Below are 27,179 nucleotides of genomic sequence, written 5' to 3' on the forward strand. Positions count from 1 at the left end.
GATCGTTCACCTTGAATTTCACCTCATCCTCCGCGACTACACCTACACACGCGGTCGTAAAGCCAATCCACTCTCGTCGAATTATCGCCGAGGCAATTCCAAGGTATTTGTACTTACACAAAATTTTTTTATTATTTACAGATAACGCACGTAACATTTTACAACGATATCGTCTAGTAAAATCATTCAGAGAGAGAGAGAGAGAGAGAGAGAGAGAGAGAGAGAGAACGTGGAAGGGAAGGAGACAGTGGGAGAGGGAAAGAGGGTAAGGATTAACTGCACCGTACGACCAAATTGCCCCGGGCGTATAAATACAGGTGTACACGAGGGTGGAGTCGCCCATGGGAGAATTCCCGTCCGATAATCAATTTCCACATCGAGATTTATCAGTCGGTGGATTCACCGCGGCGGGATCATTCGGTCTACCAAGATTTATGCGAGGACCGTACGACGCGGCCCTCGCGCGCGCGCCTGGAGAACGACGCTTTGTCGCGCGGAAAATAATTTTCCGCCTTCCCTCGATCATCGGGCCCGCGCGATATTAGTGTTGTTATTTGTCGGACCGACGAGTCGGGCAAAAATTGGCACGGCGAGCATTTCGCAGCTAAATCGTCCTGTCGTTTTCGACTATCCCAGCTCGGCGCGATGATCGAATGAGTCATTGGGTGTGACAGTTTTACAAATTTTCCGCTCGTTTTGAAAAATCCCGAGAGATTTCGCGCAAATTATTAACGCAAAGTCCTCTTTATTACAACGAATAGTTCTCTCTATAGTAGCTCTATAAATATAATAAGGCAGTTGTTTTACTCCGTTTTGCCTCGAGGGCCCAAGAAATTTTAAAGCTCGAGAAAGAACTTTGTCGTTGGGTTTAATAATTCGCAACAAATCAGCAGTGTAACATTTCAGACGAATTGCTCTACCTTTTTACGTCTAAAGCTGGCACAGATATTTCACTTCGTATGTACGCAAAATTCTAACTACGTAAAATTTAAGTCTCGCGAGTGTTTTTTAAAAATATTTTTACATGCGAAGGACATCTTTGGACGGTTCGTCAAGCTACAAGGCGAATAATTGCGTCAGTTTGGCCGCTCTGTGGATTTGAATAATTAATGAAAATCGCCGGGAAAAAGTTTCGCAAGATCGACGAGCGGGCGCACGAAATTAAAAATTTCTCAGGCAATTTTTCACAGGGCAAGTTTCGAGACCCCCTTCTCTCATCGCGCACTCGTAAGTTGTGCAAATGGGACAAATGGCGAATTAGAAACTACTGGTTTGTTGCAAAATACTAGTTTCCTGAAACTAAGAACTTGAGACATACGTTACGGCTTATCTGACACTTTAAACTCTGTCGATATTGGCAATATTACGAAACTTAGGAAGATTGATGTCATTCTGGTAAAACGACGAATGAGGTGAGAAGGGAGGAAGAGAGAGGATTTTAAATATTAAAATGCACACAGATTTTTCAAGTATACATTTTGTATTTTTTTAAATGTACATACATATAAAACATACATTTATACTTTTTAAAATAGAATATATTTATACTTTTTAAAATCTCTCCTCTGCACACTTTTTTTAGTCTTTAAATAATTTATTTGTTTATTGTATTCATAAACAAGTAAATTCACAAGTAATTCAATTGTGAATAATTGATTCGATTGTGTACATCTTGAATGTATCTAAAATGTATTTAAATTTTGAATTTGACATTTCATACTAACTGTAATCTAAAAAAGTGATTTAACGATAAAAATTATATATTGCCTAACAAAGAAAATCACCGGCATTACATTTTTCCGTTAGGCGACATTCACATGCAGATCTCATTGTGCAATCATTCTGAGTGAATTAATGTATAATTATAATAAATAATTAATTATACAGTCTCCCGCGCGTATATGCAAATAAGAGTACATAATTAATGTAATACAATTAATTATGAGTTAATGAGTAGTTTCCTTTGTATGCTTGGTCAGTTTCAAGAAGCAATTTAAAAAATTCCACCGTCCCGTCCGCAATCACTTCTTATTGTTAAGCAAAAACCCTTGTATCGCGGTTTCAATTTTGATAGAGCTTAAAACTTTACCTTTTCCGATTGCACTTCCTCCCTCTCTATCGGATAAATTACAAGTTTCCCGCGGGTGCTTTCTCTCTCTCTCTCTCTCCCGACCCTCTCCTGCAATCGCAAATTCAAAATGCATCGCGCAATGCGTCCGCTTTCGCATTCCGTCGGCGACCCTTCGAATCGAGACACACTCTTATGAATGCTAATCGAAGATTTTCCAAGGCTGTGTGCGCGGCCGTCATTGCACTTGGTCGGTGTGCGTCAATCGTGAGAAATAATATATATGTCAGCGCGGGACGCAAAAATTCCGTTTGTAAATGATAAAGATATTTTTAGTGACCGAAGTCTGAAGGATGTATCAGCCATATACAGGCAAACGCCATAAGGTACGTCCCAGGGACGATCGAGCGATAAAGCACAATGAATAAGATATAGAGCAGATTTATTTTAAACACGAGGGGTGAAAAGATATTTTATGGGGTGTGTGAAGGAGACTGCTTTCAAAACCTTCCTGGAAAATAATGCCTCCCAAACTCGATATTTTTATAATAAACTACAAAGGTGAAGCTTCGTGTGAAGAAGTCTATTTCTACATTTTTGGGTATACATTTTGCGCGAGCGAGCGTGTGATCAATAGAGAAGAAGCGCGCACACGCGTTTTTTTCTTCTCCCGGGAGGCAAAAGAATTCTCCCCGCTCGCGCGCGCGTTTTCGAGAGGAAGAGAGAGAGAGACCGTCGATTTTTCTCTGTTTACGCCGATTCGCCGACCGTATTATTTACGAGCGGTAGATACGAGAGTCAGTGCCATCGATTTTCCGACATCCAGCGGACGGATTACAAATCGCGGGCATGCAAATGCGCTTTTTATCGAGCCGCGGCTCCTCGAAACGCTGCTGCTCTTCACGCCGCCGCCACCGCCGCGCGGCTGCTGCGCGGCGGGAAAAGTGCATCCGAAATCGACGACAGGGTGGGGCGGCGCGGGTCGTCGTCGACGTCTGCGGGGCATTCGCGGTACTCCGGCGCGTTTCAAGTATAAAGTAAATTATATCCCCGTGCGATTTCATCAACGGTAAACCGCTCCTCGCAGCGAATTCCCTCGGGAGCTCTCTCGCTGCGCGCAAATTCCGCGCGGTTAGCGCGGAACGACGAACACGCCACGGATGAGCAAACAATACATCGATATATCGGAGAGCTTAACAATTCTCGTGACATACAGTCGACATTTTTAATACCGATATTATGTCCGTTCGATATAGCGTCGTTTCGAATGTCTTTGCCAATATGACTGTCATGTCGATGGAGCATTCGCGCGTAAATTGACATAAGATAGGTACTACCGTACAATTCGGAGGATCGATCCGTAACCAGTGATCTTATCCCAAAAATTTCACGTAATTTGCACATTGCGTGTGTATATTAATGCGAAAAATAATGTAAGATAATCGAAGCAATTAGCGACATTTCCATAGGAATGGAACGCTGACGCAGTAGAGCGCGTCCCGCCCGTATCTTATTAATATCGATAATATGAACCGCACGTGATTGGCCTACCAATCAGCCCGGCCCCAATCGGCCCCTGCAAAACAACCCCGCCGCAGCAGCGACCGGCGTGAAACAGCCACCCTCGCAAAGCTGTCCCTCGGATCACCCTATTAAACTGACGGCGAGTGCCGGCAATATTGAGTTAGGTGGCAATAGCCTAAATTGCAGCAGCCCTGCAACGGCCTTTACTTCGGCGCAATCGATCGGGCTGGGACGATAATTGCTGCACAGCGAAACACATGCGGTTCCCGTCTTAAGCCCGGCCGTAGTTCAACAGTTCTGTTTAAACGCTAAAGTTTCAGTGCATTCACGAATCTTTAGCGGTCGATTTTCTCCTAGCAATCATTTCGCCGAGATAGCGAAATACGCGATACTTCCGCAAGCACTCGAGTACACAGAGATTCAAATAAGAAAAAAAATAAATAAATTTATATAGCACATTAAATACAAGAAAATAAAATATAAAATAAAAAATTATATATATAATTATATCACAGATTTTATATTAAATTTAAAATTCTTGATATCGAAGCGCCGTGATGAAAGAATTAAATTTTATACATGGTACGCGTATATATTTTTTGTATTACTAATCAGTTTGTAGCTCTCTAATATTGAACTACTTTTATTGATGTACCTCTCGAACATGAAATTACTTTCATCGTAAAAAAGATGAGCAATTAAATCGTCGATGTTTTTCAAATATTTCGATATTTTCTCTATTTAAATTAATCTCCCGTTTCATAATTGCTTATTAATTCTAATGACAAACGGCTGTTTGTATGCAAATGTAGCGGAAACGCAGTTGGGAAAGCAGGGCATCTTGGAATTCCGCACTCTTCACGTTGGCGGATATCTTCACGCGGGCGAGGACATACCGCATTTCGTGGGCCAGCTGCAGCAGATCTGGTTCAACGGATATCCATACTTGGAGATTGCGCGCAGCGCTGGAAGCCATCAGACCTCGCATCAGGGCGTCACGCCCATCATCCGGGTTACCGGCAAATTCGGGAAGAGGAACCATCCGGTTCACCATCCGGTGACCTTCACCTCCAAGCACACCTTCGTAGGACTTCCGGTACTCAAGGCGTACGTGGAGACAAACATCTATTTCCAGGTGAAAATTGATATTTTTTTTCTCATAAGTCAGGGACACACACACACATTACCTGCACGATTCTATTGAGTCGCTTGGTAAATAAAGAATCGCGAGGATCCATTTATATCACGTTTCTCCTAATTTTTGGTAGAATCTTGGGTACAATACATATTAATTATATAAAACATTAAAATTAAAATGTTAAATTAGGGAATATGAAAATACAAAGTATAAGATATGTAAGTTTTAGACGCGTACTTTTTTGATTAATTTTATGTTTTTTTTTTTTTGCGAACGCAATTAGAAGAATTAATTAATAATAATTTGTAAAAAAAAAGAATTATACAGATTTGAAAAGGGCACAATTCCGTCTTGCAGTGCATCACAACAATAGAAAAGTAAGATCGTATGGAATTAGGTATCGTTAGACGCGTTTTTCCGCGTTTAATGATGAAATGACAAAGATTTTATCGTCAATTATAAAAGGGTGTAATTTAATCAAATTGCAGAGGAAAAGAGCGTAAACTCGTCGTCTTACATGTGCAAATTACTTTTCAGTTTAAAACGCGCGAAGCGAACGGCTTGATCCTTTACAATGCCGGAAGAGAGCATGATTTCATTGCGGTCGAGCTGGTAAACGGGCACGTACACTATGTGTTTGACCTCGGCGACGGGGCTGTCAGGGTCAGGGACACTTCGAGGTCCAAGTTGAACGATGGCAAATGGCACGCAGTTAGTATTGGTAGACCTGCCGCAAAGAGGCACACTCTCGCTGTGGACGATCACGTGACTGCTGTCAACAGCCAGGGCAGCAACGAGAATCTTGATCTCGATGGCATTTTGTACATAGGTAAGTGACAGGGAAAGGGAGAAATGATACATATAATTTAATTCTACAATTCGAATATTTACTTGTTAGGCGATTTTTTATTCATATTACTAAATTAATTAATATAACTGATCGTTAAGAATTAAAGAAGGCTTGGATTATAATCTGGGCAATTTTAAATATTTCTTAGAGAATATTTTTTTCTTATTATTAATTTATTTTTATACAATGTTTTCATTATGATAATCTAAGCGTCGCATTTAGCCCGCCCGTTATATAACGCGCGGCAATACAATTAATCAGGATTCTATTCGACAATTTCATTCGAGAGATATTACTACAATAAAATAACAGCGTGTACGCGATATTAATTTAATTTAATTAGTCAGTCGTGATTTACATCTGCAATCCGTTTATTGTATAAGTTAAATATGTCATTTATGTATTGGTTTCTTAATTAGTTTAATGAATTATATTGTAACCACATCCAGATTAGCTTACCACATTGTCGTAAAATCTGTTCAGTCGTAAGATCTGGCTGGAGAATACGAAATTCTTAAGTTATCTATAATTAATTTAACTCTATAAAGTTAAATTAATGCTTAAATTATTTCTTTCTTTCATTATTGAGCGAAAGTACATATATATCTCAAAATATAAATGTATTTCACGATTTAGTTCGCGTTTTATTCTCGCATTTTGAAACACATAGTAATTTATAAGTTTCAAAAATATCGGTAGTTTTGCTGGATATAGATACGTAGAATTTATATGGATTGAAAGTTAAATATTGCATGCTAAATTTTGACGTATATCAGAATTTATTTTTATTTTCTTGACAATTTATGAAACTTGCATAACGGATGTACGAAATATAAGACTGTCATATCAATTAAATAAAATCATATACAAGTGTAGAACGCGTAATAAAAAATATACAAATTTAATATAGTATTTTATTCATAAAGTAGCTTTCTCACGTTTTTAAATACTTTATGCTTTTATATAAGATAAATATCGATAACTGGAGAGCTTCAATTATTTAAGTGTTTCCCTTTTGTCTTCTTTTTCTGTGTCTGCCCATTTTAGGTCCAGAAATTAATAGCCATTTAATAGCTGGAATATAATTATTGTATAAAGTATGCTGAAATTTTCTATTATGTTAATTTTTATTTAATTCTAATTCGTCCAAAGTTTCCTATTGTTAAAATTAAAATTTAAAAGAATTTTTAAAATGTTATCCATATTTGATTATCGCATATTTCAATTAGTTTTTGTCGAGAAGGTATGTTAGATTTTTTGTAATGAAAGATTACCTTAAAATAGAAGAGGTAACTCATATCATCTCCCTACATTGTCCATGCGCATCGTGTTTTTTTCCATCCGGGCACCTTGGAGGCGCATCAATAACATGCCTGGATCCAATCGCCGGGATGGTCCTACCAGGTATCACGATATTTCCCTGAACGTTCTCTTTCTCCTTTCCTCTCTCCTTCATATCGTCATTCTCAATTTGCCAGATTTTCTTCTCATCTGTTGTCGATGTCATCTTTGCCTCGCCACTAATCGATTTATGACCGCGTAAGATTATTTGCATTGACGACGTTATTACAGCATTAGCAACGTGTGGATGTTCATTTGCTGTCGTTGATGTCTCTCGGTTTTGGTTTATATTTTTTCGGATCAAACATCATCTCGCGTCTCATGCATTATTGATTGAATACATTTGAGATTTGATTGCTTAATGTCATATTTTATAATTTATTATTTAATTTTTAATCATTTGGTTCAATCTTTCCATATATATATATATATATATATGGAAAGATTGAACCAAATGATTAAAAATTAAATAATAAATTATAAAATTGTATGAAGATTTGTGTGAAGATATTAAATTTTCAAGCATAGCTCTGCATACGTAAGATACAACACATTCGATCCAAAAATGCCTTAAATGTCTCTTCAGATTAAGTGACTTATCCTTTACATTAATGTATCGGACGCGTTGCGCTTTTTCGGAAAATCTATAAATAAACTTCAAGACATTCATTCAATGTCTATACGTATCGAAAAGCGCTAGTCTCAGAGTTAATTCATCTCAAAGACGAGTACGTCTTTAGGCATATTTTCTCGTCGTTTACATACGTACTTGTAACCTGTCTCCGGGTATTTGTACTCATTGGTGAATATCAATTTCCCGTTCGACGAGACGTAGCCCTTCAGCAGTTGAATCTCGATTTGCGGCGCATCAAACTCCGGTAGCGTTCTCCATCGGTCCGGTATATTTCCCCTCGCCGGTTGCGACGAGAGTTGTACGATGTACAATCTCTGCGGCCGGATGATCGACGTCGTCGAGAAACGAACGATCGAAATTAGGAGGACGCGTAAAGCGAGATCGCGAGGAGACATAATGACTGATAACTTGTAAAAATAATTATTAAATTTTCACGTTGATATATATATATATATATCGTGACAGGAGCGGCTATGGCAATCTGATTAGCGGGATTTTACGAATTATGTCGATCCGAAAGAGTGATAGCGTCGCTAATATTATCTTCTTATCGCGCGTTAAGTGATTTCCACCGATTCTCCCGGACGTCGTCGACAGCGAGTTTGATTGCACCGACAAGCCGCGATTGACGATTCGAGCGCTCTACGAATTCGTGCACTTTCGATGATGATGCACAGACGCGCGCGACTGCTCGAAGCGTGAAAATGATCGTGATTATAACTAACTCAGCGAGCCGCACATCCGGCACGTTCGATCGCAGCGCACCCCCAAATGTAAGATTAAATTCGTGAGTAAATGACGTCGTTGTTACGATTAATGCGATTTAATGATAGCGAATATATGACGTACGTGATAAACGGTACAGCTGGCTGATAAGAGCGCGAGGCCCTGGTTAGATTTATTCGTAGAAATCTAAAAAAAAGCGTGCTTGAACATGATTAACCTTTCGTTTAATATTTATATATATATATATATATACGTATAATTAATAATTTTTTAAATTAAAAAATTTAGCATTCTATATTACTATTAATATATTAAAAAATATTAATATATTTAATTAAAAAATATTAATATACTAATATATTAATACATAATATTAATATATTTAATTAAAAAATATTAATATTATACTGATAGCATATCTAATAATAAGCATATAATGCATATGATCTAATAGCATATGATCGAAATTATCGCGGAAGGAAGTGGAAAATAGATATATATTAGATAATAATAGATTTGTTAAAAATCATATTGTTTTATTGACAATATTTTATTTTCTCATATATACAACTGCATCACGAGACATAGAAAATGTTACGAATGCATTCATACTGTCGAAATTAGAATCTATATCCATTCCACATTTGATAAGGTAACCCTATTTCGAGCAATTATTTACGCCTGCGCATGCCTTAACGATAATCTTGGCCTTGACGTACGTTATAAAGATGCAAATAACATTTTTGTTTCAACTGATCCTGGTACAGTTTTCGGAATGTACTTATGTAAACGATAAAAAATTTTTTTTTTATTTTTATAATTTTCTATATAATGCCACTATATGACATGTAGGTATGTACTAATCAATCGTATCGATGACTTATCTTTGTTTATTCTATGAAATCATACTCTTATTTCGATTATCAACGGATTTGTGAATTACTGAGCTGTTATCTTTAATGCTTCGTTGAATACAATCGCCATTATCACCATGTGTTTTTTAGTATCGTCATTAAAAATAATCTAATCGGCTGTCAAAATATTAACTGCCGCATTATTTATAGGCAAATATAATTTAGAATAACTTGATTGTGAATCAATTTCTCTGTCACGTTACGATCACGCGTAATTTTTCGATCGTTTAATTTCTCATTCCGTACGACACGAGCAATTATATTTATCGTCGAAATTCTTTGCGCTCCTATATAATGTGTGACTACACAATTAATCTGAAGGTTATAAAAAGAGGAGACGTAGGCTTCACGGAGAGATGTCACGCGACGTTTATTGTCGCGTTGTGTAAGCGCATGACTTTTCAAAATGACAAATAAAATCGTGGAAAATCCGGGTGGAGAATTAGTCGATTTTATCTTTGTAATTAATACATCTATGGAATTATTCTATTATCTGGAATATCTGATTCGGTGTTAAACTGTGATATTTGCGAAAAAACTATGTCGCAACTACGGCGAGGAAGCTTACGATTTCTTGACAATAGATAGTACAGTTTGATTTTTAAAACATACGTCAAGCGTGAACGACGTCAAATCACAATTTTACGTGAACGATAATATCACCTGACAAAGAAACGTTTATGATGCAGATCTTTTCGCATTTCTAATTAACAGCGTAGATAGGACAGATGTCTATGTATGTCCGGACTAACGAGCTGAAATTCAGTTACGGGTATATCAGCGTAACGCGCTATGAATCACCATTAATTAGATCCATATCATACCGTTCCCGTTGCTTAATTCATTAATAAATCTATCGATCACCGTCGGGCTGGCATAAATTGGCAAATCAGCCATCAATTATTCTTCAATAGCGATTGCCAAACCGCGCCGCTCATGCGTCGCGAGATCGGTTCGACCACAAAAATTACGGTCGGAATTTCACGATTGAACGTAACATTGCATCAAGATATCCGTACTAGTTTCCGGAAATAAATGGACAATTAAAAGTTCATTATCACTACTTATTGTTTAAAATTTATTTGACGTATTTTAATAGATATTACGTAATGTAATAGAGAGAGAAAAAGCTGCGGGATATCGCCTTTCGTTTCTTCCGTAAAATCCCTTTTAGTATATTAGCATTTTGAATAAAAGATTTTCATGTTTCTACACGCGGTCGTATGGGATATAATGTGTGACCGTCGAAATAATTTTCGACCGACGGCGATCCCGCAGGATTTATGGCGGCAAGATCGACCGGACGTGCGGTCGTCTCGGTTCATCGAGTACCCGCGATATCCGCGATTACCGAGAGGCCTGCGAATATCGCAAGGCTGCGAGAGTTTGTGAGAGAGAGAGAGAGAGAGAGAGAGAGAGAGATTATTTCGATTTAACTGCCGAAATTTTGGTTTCGATATTTTACGTGAAGCGCGACATCCCGTCTGCGTTTTGGCAATTCAATCTCGCGACAAGCTCTGTGTCGCGCCTCGCGAACGGATGGATAAAAGTTTTAAACGTTTGTTCTTTCGTGATTTAATGATTAAGGGATGATACTTAAAAATTTTTTTTCAAATCAAAGTAAACGTCAATCGCACGTTCACGGATATATTTAACGAGAGAAAGAGACTTTCCTTTTTTTTTTAAATGTCAAGGAGGTTTGCGTAAAAGAGAGAGATTTAACGTCTCGTTTATTTCAGGCGGAGTGGAGAAGGCGCAATACGGCCTATTACCAAAGCCGATTCTCAGCCGTCACGGATTCGAGGGGTGTCTGGCGTCGTTGGATCTCAGCGGGGAGAGCACCGACCTCATTACCGATGCCGTCGTGCCGAGTTCCCTCGTCACTTCCGGATGCGACATTTACACCAACCTGCATCCGGGCAAGAAGTGCACTCATGATCTCTGCGCCAATCATGGGACGTGCGTGCAGCAGTGGAATAGCTACACGTGCGACTGCGACATGACGAGTTTTACCGGACCGACTTGTAACGATGGTAAATGAACAGGGGAAAAATAAATATATATAGGACTGTTCGTATTGAGAAAAGGGAAGGGAAAGAAAAAGATTATCCATTCACGCTTAATATCGAAAATCGCTAATCGATTAACAAGTTAATATTTTATTAAAATATGCCATCTTTTTGTTTATTCATACAACTCTATTTATATACACGTACATATATTTTTAATAACGTTATCTATAAAGTTATCAAAGTTTGGTGCTGTTATCGGATTACTCTGCAGTGTAATAAATATTACAGGGATGCGAAACTAGTTTATACAGTGAATGGAACCGATTTTTCTCGCCGGGAGGTAAATATTTTCCCGAATAGTTAAACGCGATTATTGATGAAACTCGATGAATAGGACATTTTTAGAACACGAGAGTTAGAACAAAAATTCAATTAATTTTTACTTATACAGCAGAATATATGAAGTGACTACAACAAAGCGAAAACAATTTCAACAGGCTATGTTTAATATGTAACAGGCTATATTTAATTGTATAACAGACAAAACGTTATCTCTAACATCAAAATATTTCATTTTGCAGAGGCTATCGCTTACGAATTCGGTGCCGGAAGAGGAATTATTACGTATACCTTTCCGCCTGATCGTCGACCGGAAATGAAAAGGGATACCGTGGCCTTGGGTTTCGTCACCGGCGTTAGCGATGCTGTGCTGCTTAGGATAGAATCTGCGTCGAGTAACGATTATCTCGAAATCGAAATTGTTAGTATATAATGAAACATAATTGACACATTATAGAGTATTATTAAGTACTGTGTATATAATATAATTATATAATTTAGTACGAGGCTTCCCAAACTGGTGTAGATCACGACTTACTTTTTAAAAAAGAATACATCCGCGACATATCTAGCTTTAGCAAATATTAAGAAAACAAGGGACGAGTATATTAATTTATTTGTACCATTTTATTTATATACACTCCTCCTATTTTTTTAATTTTTTATTAAATAATTTTACAAATCCATTTCTTAGATATACTAAGATAAATAACTATAATGACATTATGTGGATAATGTCTTTGTTTCCTGTTTCTGGTTTCTTAGTAACAGTTTTGACGTAGACATCGATGTGAGTTATTTTTAGACGCAAGGAGTTTGATAATTATAGTTTGTTTCGAAATCTGGTTTTAATCTATCGTCTATCGTCGTTGAAAATCCAACTTTACACATATATGAAATTATGAAAGTACGCGCGCGCGGGCGCGCTCGCAAGTTTGTACAGAAAATTTATTCTGTATTATCGGATTATCTGTGAGCTATTCTGCTTGAAATAACGTAAGCGTAATTTAACATTCTAAAATCTTTCACTTACCAAAATTCGGGTCGTGACCCATACTTTGGGAATTCCTGATTTAATTCGTACATAATTAATATTATTAAATAGACCTTGAAGCTTATAATATTAATAGTCTTATACAATATAAATGAGCATGTTATACATGTATTGAACTTTGTTTAATTTATTTGATTCTGGTTTCTATTTCAATTTAATCTAATTGACACGACTCAAGAATTAAATTTCATTGTAATAGAAATGAATGATTTATTCACAGGTGGAAGGTAACGTTTTCGCGGTTTACAACATGGGCACCAGCGATCATCCGCTCGGCGAAGTTGGCGTGAAAGTTAACGACAACCAATATCACGTGGTTAGATTTACCAGAACTGGGCCGAACAGCACATTACAAGTCGATGACTACAATTTGCAGTCTAATCACCCGTCGGGTAAGTAATTTTTGCATAATGTATATCGTGGGAACAATACTGCGTGTGATAAGCTATCGCCGATCGATCGTCGCGTCTCGACCTTATGTCAAGTGCGCGATAAAAGACCATTTACAAAGTGTTCGTTAAATATCGAATGTAGCTTTAAATATTAATAAGTTAGCACCGCACATGTGTGTGTGACGAGAAAATGATTTCACAAACTTCCTCAATACGTAAATTAAAGATCAAAATGAAAGAGACGACGATCTCCGCGATTCGTCACGATACATTTGTTAATTATGATATTACAAAAATTACAATAAATCACGTGAATAAGCGTAACGTATTTAGAGAAACACGTAAGTAAAAAGTATATAGATATCGCGTGTACGTGTATTAAGTACGAGACGATCCAGACAGCACGAGCACTGCCGGGGAACTGAAGACGAAGGGGTCCCATGTGCTCTTTTATGAGCCACCATGGCCATTGACCCGTCCCAACCATGGGAAACGGCCTTGATCGGTCGTTCACGAGGCCCCGGCCATTGTCTCGTCCTTTTCAACGAACGCCAAGGCCGTCTGCCGCTCCCACGGAAAGGCTCGTGTTGGGAATGATTTATCGATTGATTGAGAATTATCAGGCGATTACCCGAAAACGCTTCTCCCTCCACAATTGCACTCGGATGCATTGTTGGCTCTAAAATTTATGGAGGTTTACACCTAGCTCTCCGCGGCGCTCCGTAACATTTTTCGTTTAACGAGTAAATGCAAAAATTTCTTTAAAATATAGATAAATCCGTTAATTTTTGTTCATTGCCGAGATTGATAGATAATTTATTAAAACAAATTATCTCTTAATTTGTTGAAACAAGTTATTTCTGTATATACATATATATCTACTATAAAAGCCAATATAAACCTACTTTATAAATCGAAGTATTGATTGAGGGATTATTCTTGGGAACGTTTATTTTAGTGAATTCATTGTAGATAAATATGGGTCTTCTATAATTAATGGATCAATTCTGGATGTAAGCGTACAATATGCAAAATCTTGAGAAATGAGTTAAAAATATTTCTAGGAATGAATGTCACACGGATAGATTTGAGAGTTACAAATCGAGATTACAAATTGATATAATCTTCTTTCTTAAGGCCAACGATCCGTTTTATTATAGAAGACATTTACGTCAATCACAAAATGGAATATTTCTTTCATATAAGATTGCTAAATCGGATCAAATTTCAGAAAATCTGTGAAAACTCCTTTTCCTTTCGTCTCTTTTTTAAATACCTGATTTTTCCGGCTCGAAGTAATTAGTTTTCACTTTTTTTTTATCCGAATTCATAAAGATCCAGTTATCATTATCACCTACCTTCTTACAATTATCTCACAATTCTATACATTTATTAATTATATAGAAATCTGATATTTAAAAAATTCATAACAATTCAATTTTACCCTGACGTACGTACAACGGTATGCTTTTCGTTCCGTTGACAAGATGAAATCCTGATGCTCAACCAAGTGATCGAAGTTTTATCGAACACAAGCTAAGTTTATTTACTCTCTTACAGGCTTTGCAATTTCCATCCATAACATGTTGTCCTGATAACTTGACCTTTAAAAAACGCTTTCGCTTATCTAACAAGAGACCTGAACTCATATCAATCCTGCTTCTGATACCTGCGCGGTCGTTATCCTTCGAAAGAAATAAGGTGAATTAAGCGAATAGATCAATTAACTCTCACCAAGATACCTCTCTGAAGTTAATTAAACTGTCTAGAATGCGAAGTCTATATTATTTTAATTAAAATTTTAGTTATATTGAACAAAAAAATAATGGCAAAAGATAGTTATGTAAATACATATATGTATATACATGTATATATATTTTTCATATTTATATATACGTACATTTGCAGCTAGAATCTATGGATATATTTTGTTCGCTACCTACGAATGAAACGTCGGAATATTAATTGCGTTTTACTCTGTCAAAAATTTAAATAAACGCCGGCGAGCAAATTAATTAATTAATTAATTTAAAGAGATATGTATTGTACAAACAGAAAAGAATTTCTACGGCAAACGCCACGTATTTAATTAGCAAACGGCCAAAGCGGGATTTCTATTTTCCGTATGCAATTAATTTTATAATGTCGCCCATATATCATGTTTACTAGGAATTGCATTTGTTCGTGCTGCGGTGCGCGCGCGTTAATATAATTAAGTGCCTCACTTAGTTATATTGCTCAAATTGTTTACACACATATAATAAACTGTCGGTTTACTTAATATAATTTAACACCCGCCTATCTGTATAAACTGCAGATTACTACAATTTTAGTTACAATAATATTCAACAGTTTTTCCAGTTCCCTTCTAAAATCTAATATTAATAATTTCTACGTGCTGTTTGGCGAAATTACGTTATCTCATCATGCATCTTTATTACACAAAGCAAGTGCTCAAAATAATATTTTATGAGCACATCAAATTAAGATTTTTTACGCAGCTCCATCGGCCGCCATATTTTTTCATTCGCAGCCGCGTCGGCCAATTAGATTTACCTCGCCGTGTAATCAGATGTTTCACATATCTGTACGCGTTATTCCCGCATAGGTATTAATTACGATGCGGCATTGCGCGCGTAAATAGACTGCGCTGAACTCGTTTTCCTGAACCCGGGGAAATTTATCGTCGACTAATGCACGATGCATTTTCATAAGTGCACGAGCTTTTTGGTCCCGCGAGAATCGTTTACATGCAGCGCGGAAATATCTCGCAAATACGCACGTGTGTTTAATATTTAACGAATACTCGCCAAATCTTTTCTGCCTTTAACTCGATAAGTAGTACAATCGATTACCGTAGTACAATCTATAAGTAGTATTAACCAATCGATTATCGGGGCCACTGGAATGAATAATTTTCACACGTCTAATACGAAAATACATATCGGGCATAATTCAAATTTATATTCTTATTGTTTTATATTATTACGTTTTAATTGCCTAAGTCGTGCTATCTGCATATAATTTGACGTTATCTATAATTTGCTTGTTTCGTTTTCTGTTCGTTGAAAATATAACAGAGTACATAATGCAGAATTGATAGTTATATTGAATAAAAATGAGATCCTTGATTCTTAAGTGTACACAAGTACTCGTACCTGCGTATAATAAGTATAATTGCGATTTTTCAAAAAACGTGATTTAAATAAAGGAATATTAACCGGGATTGCAATTCCTTCGATAAAATGTAGATTATATACATGTATAGTTCTAAATAATCAAATGCCAAAAGTTACCGAGAATCTCTGAGGAAATTGTGTGTCTCTTTGTGCGGAATTTTCGTGGGTTAGGCGTCATGGGAGACCTTTGACCTCACGGAATATAAGCCTTTGTTACATTAACCCTTTGACTCTATCGCCCCAATTGCCTGCTTAGCGGTGTCGCACGAGCGGAACTCCTGACCGACGTTGCTGTCCTGATAGCTTCCTGAATCATTTGAAACCCTTTAGAATCTAGTGGTCCTTTCCTGCTTTTCTAATAAGAGTTAACCCCGCGAATAGATTCGATTGAATCATTTTACAGAATGCCCTGAACGCCACTAATTTATTTCTAACTGATAATTGTCGATTAATTACTCTCGACATACGGCGATGTTATATTTAATTATAATTGATTCGGACGGCTGGATACATTTTTGTTTAATTAATAGAAATATTTATGCGACAATAAACAATATTTTATAATTATGATATAATGAGAATGTTTATAATTAGATAATTATAACACGAGAATTATTAATTAGATAATTATAACAGAGTGTCGCTTCAGGAAGAGAAACATGTCACAATTATATAATGTCCTTATTTTAATATATATATTTTTTTAATTTATCGCAATGTTTATTTATGCAGAGCGACAATTTCGCTTCGTGTGTATTACAAACACCTAGAATTGTTATCAACAGAGTAATGACACATCGAGAAAGAAAATGATGGATTAATAATATTTATGGCCACTAATTACGGGGCAATCATTTCACGTACGATTTTAAATATCCTCGCATAATTCGATGTCAATCTAATAATTGATACATTAATAATATTAAACAACGCATCTACAAAATACATTTATGTCAAATACATTCATTTTGCCGCGATGCTTTCGATGCATTGTTGTCCGCATATGCATTAGATCCTAAGACGATTTCCATCCTGCCGCCGCCGTCATCGGAAATTCGCGCAAGCTTAGGAAGTTCGATCCTTTCTGGAGCACGCACGATACCGCGACCCTCTACCCTCCTCCCTCCACCCCATGTGACTCGCATATCACGCGGCTTGCAACGAAAGCGAGAAGAGAATCCTCTTCGCGCTTTCTGCTGCTCTGCTTCATGTGTGGAAGATCGCTTGTCCTCAAGCCACGTATTCTCTCTCACGCGCGTATCGTCTCCTCAAACGTCATACACGGGGCGAAGATATGCATACATTCGAAAAAAAAAGCAGAAACATTTTAGGATATAATAAAATTATCATGGATCACCAGACACGGCAGAATTGTTTCTCAAGATAAAATAAAGAATAATTGAGTGAGATTGATGAAAAATAAAAAAAAAATCGTTCGAAACATAATACGGTATTGTAAAGCGCGTTCGCGGGCAATGGAGTATGCGCTTTAAAGCGTCAGCGACGCTGCGTGACGGATAAGTTTTCAGTCTTCAAACAATATTCCTCTCTTATTTCTGAAAACGAGATGTTTCTGCCAGAGATAGAATTGCTTATCTCTCCGCTTTCAACAAAAGTTTGTTATTCCTCAAAAGGAAAAGGAATATCCCGGGATATCGCCGGGATCAATTTGAACTATATATATTATTCGCGCTTCAAGAGAAAGAAATGAAAGTGCAGAATAATCAACCGTTTTCACGCACAAACTGAATGACATCGACGTACGCTGAGAACGGAATGTACATCGCTCATTAAAGACACGGTCGGCCAGTAATGGGTCAACCACCTCAATTGGAGTACCCTTTCGAGACTAATTGATATCAACCCCTTCAGAGGAAAGCTCGGGCGGAACCTTCTTACGTCGCATGCACCTCTGATGGAAAAGGTCACGTGATAGGCCTTTTTTCTCATTACATTCCTCGCTCTGGTGGCCACGTGCTCAACCCCCGATGCCACTTCTTACCCTCCATGCTATCCCCATCGTAAAATAGTTCGTACGACACGTGGTACTCGAATATTAGAATTGTGCGATTAACGTTTATTTTCGCGAGACGACAAAAATATCTAGAAGTAGATATTTCAAATTGTGACTGTAGATATCCAAATTTGACGTGTCAAGATGTACCTCAATGTAGCACGAGTAACCGTGTTGTCAGTTTGAGTCTTTATTCTAAAAATTCAAACATTGTTTAAAAGGAATTATGACATATTAATAGAAGAAACGAGTAAAGGTTTATCGATTACACGACGATGAGAGCAAGGGTTGAAAATAAAACCCTCGGCATCCTGCGAGGATATCCCATGCATCCTCCTCGATCGTCCTATCATCCTGATATCTAAGTAGATCAACTCGACTAGAAGGATCAACCCTTTCGCCTCTATGAACCCCGAACTTTCTATTCAGCGTGCCACGTGTACCTTATACTTTTCAGTGATCTATCGACTTTATTACTCGACGATTTCGCGATTCGTTCTTTCTTTTAATAAAATAATTTTTACATCGCAGCGACAAATATATAGCAAAAATTCTTTCAATAAAAAATAGCGATGGAAATAAATGTATTAATATTCCTATGTAAAATCAAAATGAATCCAATGTTCCTGCTTCTAAAGTGTGTTTTGCGTTATTTTATTATTAAACGTAGCGTGATAATGACGCGGTTTGCTATAGTTTTTCAAGTATAAAATTATTCGATAGCCACGCCTAGGACTCGGGGACGCTTCTTCGAATTCCATGCTACCCTGGTCTCTAATTAAGGAACTCTATTCATGGTGTACCCTGGGGGTAATGTAATCCGCGTCCCTACGGGAACGCCTATGCATTCTAATGTAGGAATAACAGCCTCTTCTGCCCATTATTTCGCATCGTTTTAACCCACCCATATGTACCATTGATGCTAAGTGAAAGTTCAAAGCCATAAGTGGAAGACTTTACCCTAAGTACGTCTACTTACGAATTCATCATGGTTAATTACAGCTCTAAAAATTTTGAAAAGAAAAGATAAAAAAAAGTATTATTTTTCTTGTTATTTCATTTATGAAAAGAAATTGTACGGATCATTAAAAATTATCTAATAATTGTTATAATATATAAATTTAAATCCAAATTTATATTCTTGATAGTGTATAGCATGTGTTATTGATAATTTTAATTAATTTTAACATTAAAATTAATTTGAATTTAATTAATTATAATTTATTTTGTCTTATACTGTTATATCATTGCTGTTATGGAACGAATGTGGTTTGTTGAATTTGTCGATGATAACATAACGTAACAAAATGTTTTGTTTTATTAGAATATAAAGCTTAAATGTTGCTTATTTCGGAATATTTAAACAATTATATTTATAAGGATTGTAATTAAAAAAAATCTGTTTTCTTTTTAACAGTTATCTTCGAAGAATATTAGAAGATAATAACTTTTCATTAAAATCATGTCAGTCGATCATAGAAGCTTGAGATGTTAAATTTGCGTTCGGCACTTTCCATCGTATATTTTTATCTTATTTATACAAATGCCAACTTCCGTTTTCTTAATCGCCCCGCCGCGTCTTAAAGTTTCTTCCTGCGTCGCCCTGATGTCCTAATACTCGATCGACGGAATTTGACCGTGGGCGAGAATCGTTCTCACGCTCGAGGCAAGATCTCGGCGTCCTCGACGAAGGCGTCCTCCGATGTAGTCGAGGGGTCGTGAGAGGGTTCGAACCTTGGATCCTCCTTCGCGATCTTCCCTCCGCGCGCGGTATATAGACGAGGACCTTTGAACCCGTAGAATTTCGTGTCGATAATTCCCAGCACGGATTGAGGGAGGCTGGATTCGATGTCGCGCCGAAATAATCTACACCGTGAAGCAGATACAAAGCGATAGAATGTAACTTGGAAATGTTTCTCGTCAATAGACTGTCGTATTGAAGCTGGAAGGACTATCTCTTTCTTTTTCGATTTATTTTAAGATTATCTTCACATAAGAGACTCCTCGAGACTCTTATATTTTCATGACGCAAAAATATTCCATGCTGACGAGAGTTAATATATAAAAACATTGCGTTATTATTAATAAAATAGTTTTCTGTCCTGCAGAATTTCCCTAAGCGGATAAAATCTGAATTCTTTGTGCGCTATCTAACAATGCGAGTTTATTTTAAAAAATATCAAAATATACTTATACAATCGCGTGAGTTTTGATTGAAATAATCACAATAATAATATTACTAAAGCAATATCTCTTTATTTCGATCATTGATTGTTGGAATATCGGATAAAAATATATCCATCTGATAATGTAGTTTATATTACGATGTCTCTTTATTTCGATCATTGATTATTGGAATATTGAGTAAAAATATGCTCGTTTGGTAATGTGATTTATATTACATGTCGCATAGAGTTTTGAGGGTTCAAACAAATTATCGAATTAGGTAATAAATTCTCTTACAATTATATCATATGATGGATCAATTTTCCAAAGCACAAAGACTAGCAAAATTTTGAGCACAAGGCTCATTTTAAGCGTCACAGTGCGACAATGTCCACCCCCACTCGCGGTTGTTGAAAAATTCAAGGTATCAAAGTTCTCGGAAGATACTATGGATCTTCCTCTTTTTCTTTTTTTTCGCGGAAAGGCAAAGCCTCATCCGTTAGGCTCGTGGGAATCGAAGGACGAGTCGCAACGGGCGTGAGAAAGCAGCTTCGAAGAGAGATCGAATCTTCTCAGGGTTACTAGGGAATCATTCGGTGCCAAGAAGCTTCTTCGGGGCGCGGGCACTCGCGAGACGGTTAAGTAATCCCGTTAATTACGCTCCCATAATTAGTCAGCGCGTTAGAATGAGCGTTGTTTACTCGTTGTTCAATTTTTCAGCTAAGATTTCTAGTGTAATGATATAATTTCATTTGAGATTATCGGAATTGTCATATATCAGCATGAAATTCAAAGTGCTTTAACAAAAAAATCCTGAGAGAATCATTCCCATAAAAATTACTAATGTTAAACACATTTTAATTGATTTTTTGTCTCATCTAAAAATTCTAAATTTAACTTTTAATTTTAGTTAGTATTAAGGATATATCAGAACTAAAAAATATCAATAACTTATGAGAATAAAAGCGATGAGTCAAAATATTCATGTGTATATTTTTGAAAATAAAAGAGAAAGCTTGTAAAATTTCTCGAAAAGTTTTGTGACTACTGAAAACTTATAATTCTTATAATAAATAGAAGATTGGAAATCTCGATTCTCACGTATGTCCGCTTTCATAGATCTTTCTAAATAGAAGAATGCTAATATCTGCTAGAAAGATGTCAAATTTATTTTTTCTTATTGTAAATTTCATCAGTAAATTTTTCAGCGACATGGATAGCTACTGTTGTTTTTCCTTAAATTGATAGTTACAAAGAAATACGTTTATTTTGTTTAACTCTAAATAAAATATAATCTTTTAATTTCTTGTAAATAATTATACAATATTTATATATATAATTGATATATACATATAATTGATACATATATAATAATTGATCTATATTATATGTATAATATTTTGTGCAATATCTCATTAACTTTTAGGATTGTAGAGTTTTTTAAATCACGAAACTTTTGCTTATAAAAGATCTTATATTTTTATATACAGAACACAATTAAAAATATATATTTATATAAAAATACACAGTTTTACTTTAAAGAAGGAAACGCAATTGCACTTTGTAAATGCGGAAAGGGTCGGTTTATAAAAAGACGTAGCATTAAGTCATGCGAAGTTTTCCCTGATGAATTTTAATGATGTTAATTTACATGATAAGCTTTGTCTCGAGGTTTTGTGCTTATGTGACGTTGTTTTGCGTACAGTTGCACACGAAGATCCTTTCCAAGTACTTCCATGGTATTCTGTTTTCCCAATAAGAATGACACGCTCGACTGATCTTCCTTGAGGAAGCGTCCATTAATCAATAGCTTCTTGTCGAAGCCACTTTAACAAATCCAACTTACTTTCTGCGTCTCGTTCTGTTACGATATTAATTTTCAATTGTTACTGGTGATTGACTTGAGGGAACGTAATTGAATTAGTGTCACATTCATCGACACATTCGCTTCTCTGACGGGATGTAACAGTATTGTAATTGTATTGATTCTGAACTTGAATTCATCGCATTAAATTACAGACTGACATTTCCAATATGCGTAGAAATTGCTAAACAATTGCAAAATGTTCTGGGAATTGTTGATAAATATAATATATAATTTATGATATTATAATACATATCTCTAACCCACATTACCACGTTTCAATAACAACAGATTAAATTGATATATTTAATAAAATGCTTAATAATGAAACATTTTAAATATAAACAGTAAGTTTTTAAATCGTCACCAAAATCATCACAGAAATTGAAGAAATTATATTAATATAGCCAATTGTAAATTATGAATTACAATTAAGCGGTTACATTCGTGAGTCACCGCCATTCAGAACTTGTTTTTATCTTAATTGCCTTTATCTTAATCGGAATGTATGCGGCTATCTTCTTTTTAGTAAATTCATTAAAAGACACGTAGATAATTCTATCTATCGATATCATAAAAATAATTTCTCTACCTTTTCTATAGCATTATAAACATTGTCTTTTCTTTTAACATTTTAGATTATAAAATATTATACATATTAAAAAGTACTACTTAAAAGTAAAAGAGAACCGTGTACGTTTTCATCATTTTAACTTTCATAAACTTCCGTGCCGCAATATTTTACTTGTCGCGCATTTTAAATTCTAATCTCTATGTAATCTGTCATCGGAGGGGCGTCGAGAGCTTTCTTGCGTCGCGTTTGCAAAACGAGAGAGAATGTTCAGTGCCCCGGTGCCAGCTGCGGTCAGACATCCTGACCGAGGACATCGACAAAAATTCACCGTTTCTTTAATATGTGTACGTTAGTCGTGTCTCTTTCTTAGCGTGACGTTCCTGGCATTTCCTGACCTCCTGGTATTGGGTGTTCGATTAATTCGTGTTTACAACGTTCTTCACGCCTCGGTTCAGCTCTTAACATGTCATTAACAATGTCATTATCAATGCGTTTTAATATGCACCCGAACAAGATGTAATTCGATGCGAAACCGGCATTTCTCGTATCTTCGTGACGCCCAACTTGACACCGCGCGGCAAGTGGTCGGAATTTAGGTGCCGTTGCTTTCTCGATGACATGCACACCTGGTAGGAGGAGGCTATAAAATTTCCGTTAGCACACTTTTTCGACGTGACGCAGCGTCACGCGACACGTATCCGGGAGAATAAAGAATAAAAATATTATTATATCGTAATTACAGGAATTTTGTTTCAATTTCCTGCTGATTAAATATTCGCCGGAAACGATTAAACTTTATACTGGCAGGTGGAATTACAGATAAGATTATATAATTGTTTCTTTCTACTTACGAATCTAATAGTAGCAAACACTTCGAATTTCGCGTATTTATAGTTTTATACGAATTAAAAGAGTGCAAGTGTCATAAGAAAAAATATATATTTGAAAAAAATAAAAAAGTGCGAAGAAATAAAAGACAAAGACGAAAAAACAAAATATACTGAAAAATGTGTCTCGATATATATTAATACTTTGGGATATGCAAGTGAATGAATGAGAAATGCACAAGAGAAAGAGAGAGAAAGGAATATAAATCCCGCTGCGAAAGCAGGCCTCTTCTAGCATAGCAGTCCGACCATCTCCTTCGAAGCGTTTAGGGCCTGGTCAAGGTTGAATTTCGACAAGGACCACTTCGACGTTTCTGCTAGCCTAGTAGAAAATCTTGTACTAATTTATATTTACAATGCTTTTCACGCCTCTCAATGAATTACAGCGGCATAATGTGCGGTGGCCGTTACGCGATCTCTCTGTCGGGCGATACATTAGCCGATATAAATTGGATTCTATTATCATTAAGTGATTCTCGCCCATCCCATGGGAGATTTTTTAACTTTCTGTCATTTCTACTGCCCTGCTCGCTGAAATACACGAGATATCCGTTGAAAAATATTGGAGAATCTTCCATCCAATGCAATTCTTTATTGTGATGAAATATTGACAATAAGAAGAATTTAACACGTGCAATCAATGAACCTTAAATATTCATAAAAATATATTGATATATAAAAAATAGGATTAATATAAGAAATTAGTATTTTTAATGATAAACTGATATTGATATTACTGATACTGATATTATTTTTTATCATTTAGCCGAATAAATATCTAGATTAAATTGTCACTGGCACTTAGAAATTTACTTCTAGATATCTTCTGCTGGCCTGACACCATTGTTGACAGAGGTCATTTCAATGAATAGACCCGTTCAGACAAGCGTAATATCTTCTCCTTACCGTATTCTTAGGGCTCGCACAGGCTTAAGCCCTCGAAAAGGCCACGGAGAAGCATTGATTCATGCTGCCCTATTCCAAAAGGGGATCAATCGCCTCGGGCTTATAATTTTTTTCTTAAATTCTACAAGCAATACTTCTTACAATAATCTTTTCCACAATTAAATTACGTACTAAATGTTATTAATGTTAAATCTCGTTGTCAGAGTTTACAATAGAATTGTGAAATTGTATTTGCTCCCTTTAGAAAATCGCGATGTACAATAAGTACAAGAAATACACAACGTAAAAGTCAATAAGCAGAAATAGGTGTATAAATGCTGCTGGGAAAATTAATATATATAATCAAAATATCACATATGCGTATATATATGTGCTCCTACAAGCAATCAGACGAAATACCAGACGAAGTATCTTGATCTAGAAGTTGCGATTGCGTGCGATTCCTAAATCATGCAAATTTTAGATTGCGCGCCCGTCCATTCAATTCCACCTGCTTGATTACATGGGAGGGGGAGTCGTAGAGGGATCGCAGGGGGATGAGCGATGTAAAAGACATCGAGGGTATCCCGTGACGCTTGTTGGGCACTCATGATACCCTGGTATCAGAAGCGCCACGCGCCTTCGTGGTTTTCCCACGAGCCCTCTCCAGGTTCTCACGCGGGCTCCTTCCCTTCCTCCACGTGTGTCCCGATACGGCCGCGTAAAAAAGGCAACGAGCGACAGAGAAAGGAAGATTGAAGAGGGTCGCGGTGAGAATAGTAAACGATTTCCTCGGTCGATCGAGTCGCACGATCCGATATTCTTTTTAAAGCGCGCCGCCGAAAATGGGACGCGACGGGCAACGGCAACGAGCGTGACTGTTATTACCTTGACTTAAAAATCGCTCGACTCGATTCTCCTATTTATTTATGGAAATAGTACAAGATTGTAAAAAGTGAAAAATTTACAATTTTTTTAAAGAGTATATATATTTTATAATATATAGAATTTTTATTCATTTAACATATTTAGATTTAAATATCGTATACAAATATAAAATAGTACGTTCTTTTCGCTTTTATATAAAAAAAAAGAGTATGAATCTTTAATTACAAGCTTAAAGCAATGCGTGTGAAACACGTACAAATACGGCTCTGTTTTAAATGTTTTATGGGTAGAAAATACGCATCTGAAACAAACGTTGAAAGATAAGTTATATTGATTTATTATTTAATAATAATTTAGAAAAACCGCGTAAACGATTAATTAGTGATGAAATAAAAAAAATAATTCGGCAAAAAAATAATTTGGATGAATATAAATATTCAAATGAGAAGTGAGAAAGAGAGACTTCTTGAGAGCGGATGAAGTCCTGGCAGTCCCGAGTCTCATGTTCTTGCGTTCCTGGAGAGACTCTCCCACGGTGCGATCCCGTGGGAACAATTTAATTGGCTTAAGAAGCCAGCCTCTTGTCCCAAGACGCCGGCTTTACCCTACTCCCACCGTGTCGTCTTTCTTTCTCGTTCTCTCCGCCAAGCGCTGGTCATTTTGAGCCGTTTAACCCCCCGTGTCGAGGATCGTCGACCTCGAATTGAATGCCCCCATCGTAAAGCTTGACCCTTATCACGATCCATTCCTCTCGGAACTTCTAATTGTACGGCTCGGCGGAGAGGCTGATTGTATCGTACCGAATGACGATTTCCGTTCGTGGAAAAGCGACGGAGATTATACTCTTATTTCGTTGCGCTTCCGATGCGGGTAGGCACGTGGATCTGTTGCACGTGAGAATAAGAGGGATCATTTGACGTTTCGTCTTTAAATCCACACGGGCTCGATTCGCAAGCCAATAAATAAGAGCGGCGTGTGCAAGCCGAACCAGCCGCGAAACTCTTTCGCTCGTCTGCAAGCCTACTACCGAACCAGATCGCTTGGCTGGCCTCAGGGACATTCTGTCTCACGTTCCGCCACGATCAGCCTGTGGGAATGAGCCCGCGTCTGGAATTCGTGAGAAAACTCGAGCCGGAAGCGCGCGCACACGCGACACCGTCTTTTCAATGGTCGCAATGTGCATGGAGAGAGCGTAAACACGTTCTCGGATTTTAAGTTTGTTTTAAGACGATATGCAAGTCACAATGAGATTCGGAACGAAACATCTGTGTGTTGCGTGTATAAAAGTTTCAAAATGAAAAATCTATAAAATTTTACTTTTTATTTATTTTGGTATTTACAAAATTGAAGCGTAAGCCGATCGAACCGGCAATTGCCCCTTCAGCATTTAATTCTCGCGAATCATTTCTATAAAGAATCCGTTATTCATCCATATATTCATGAATCAGATCATATTTATGATACATAGAATGGTGAAAAAATGAATTGAAAATGAATAAATATTTTTTTTATTTTATTTTCGAGATATTTTTTAATATTTAGAATTTATTTATTTTTTAATTTTAAAATAACATTGTCAATAATATCGTATATAAGTTAAAACAAACAGCTAGAAATAAATAAAAATTTATTTTTAATGTAATATTCTGTTTAAAAAAAAATTTTTAAATACATACTTTATCAAATCTCTTTATACTCGTAACAGTTTGGCGGCTTTAATTTCTGTTGTT

The 27,179-nt window shown here is 36.6% G+C and overlaps 2 protein-coding genes across 4 annotated transcripts in view; one reads left to right on the forward strand and one right to left on the reverse strand.

The window, feature by feature from the left end:
- The window catches only part of LOC105451240 (neurexin-1), a 214,553-nt gene that overhangs the window by 174,867 nt on the left and 12,507 nt on the right, over positions 1-27,179 (forward strand). For all 3 annotated transcript variants that reach the window (XM_011691576.1, XM_011691577.1, XM_011691578.1), the window contains 5 exons: positions 4,405-4,727; positions 5,268-5,559; positions 10,935-11,228; positions 11,789-11,967; positions 12,821-12,992. In XM_011691576.1, the coding sequence (XP_011689878.1) occupies positions 4,405-4,727; positions 5,268-5,559; positions 10,935-11,228; positions 11,789-11,967; positions 12,821-12,992 (1,260 nt within the window). The remainder of the gene's footprint in view (positions 1-4,404; positions 4,728-5,267; positions 5,560-10,934; positions 11,229-11,788; positions 11,968-12,820; positions 12,993-27,179) is intronic.
- Positions 5,617-8,300, reverse strand: LOC105451239. The gene is made up of 3 exons (XM_011691575.1): positions 7,691-8,300; positions 6,855-7,100; positions 5,617-6,654 (listed from the first exon to the last, which is right to left on the reverse strand). The coding sequence occupies exons 1-2, from the start codon at positions 7,948-7,950 to the stop codon at positions 6,875-6,877; spliced, it is 486 nt and encodes a 161-aa protein (XP_011689877.1). The 5' UTR covers positions 7,951-8,300; the 3' UTR covers positions 5,617-6,654; positions 6,855-6,874.

The sequence above is a fragment of the Wasmannia auropunctata genome, unplaced genomic scaffold (genome assembly GCF_000956235.1).
Source record: "Wasmannia auropunctata unplaced genomic scaffold, wasmannia.A_1.0 LD336053.1, whole genome shotgun sequence".
Classification (NCBI taxonomy): Eukaryota; Metazoa; Arthropoda; class Insecta; order Hymenoptera; family Formicidae; genus Wasmannia; species Wasmannia auropunctata.

Coding starts and splice junctions, on each gene's coding strand:
- LOC105451239 (XM_011691575.1), bottom strand. CDS start 7,950: ATGTCTCCTCGCGATCTCGCTTTACGCGTCCTCCTAATTTCGATCGTT. Junction 7,101..7,690: donor TACCCGGAGACAGGTTACAA/GTACGTATGTAA, acceptor TAAATCGATTAG/TGGCGAGGCAAAGATGACAT.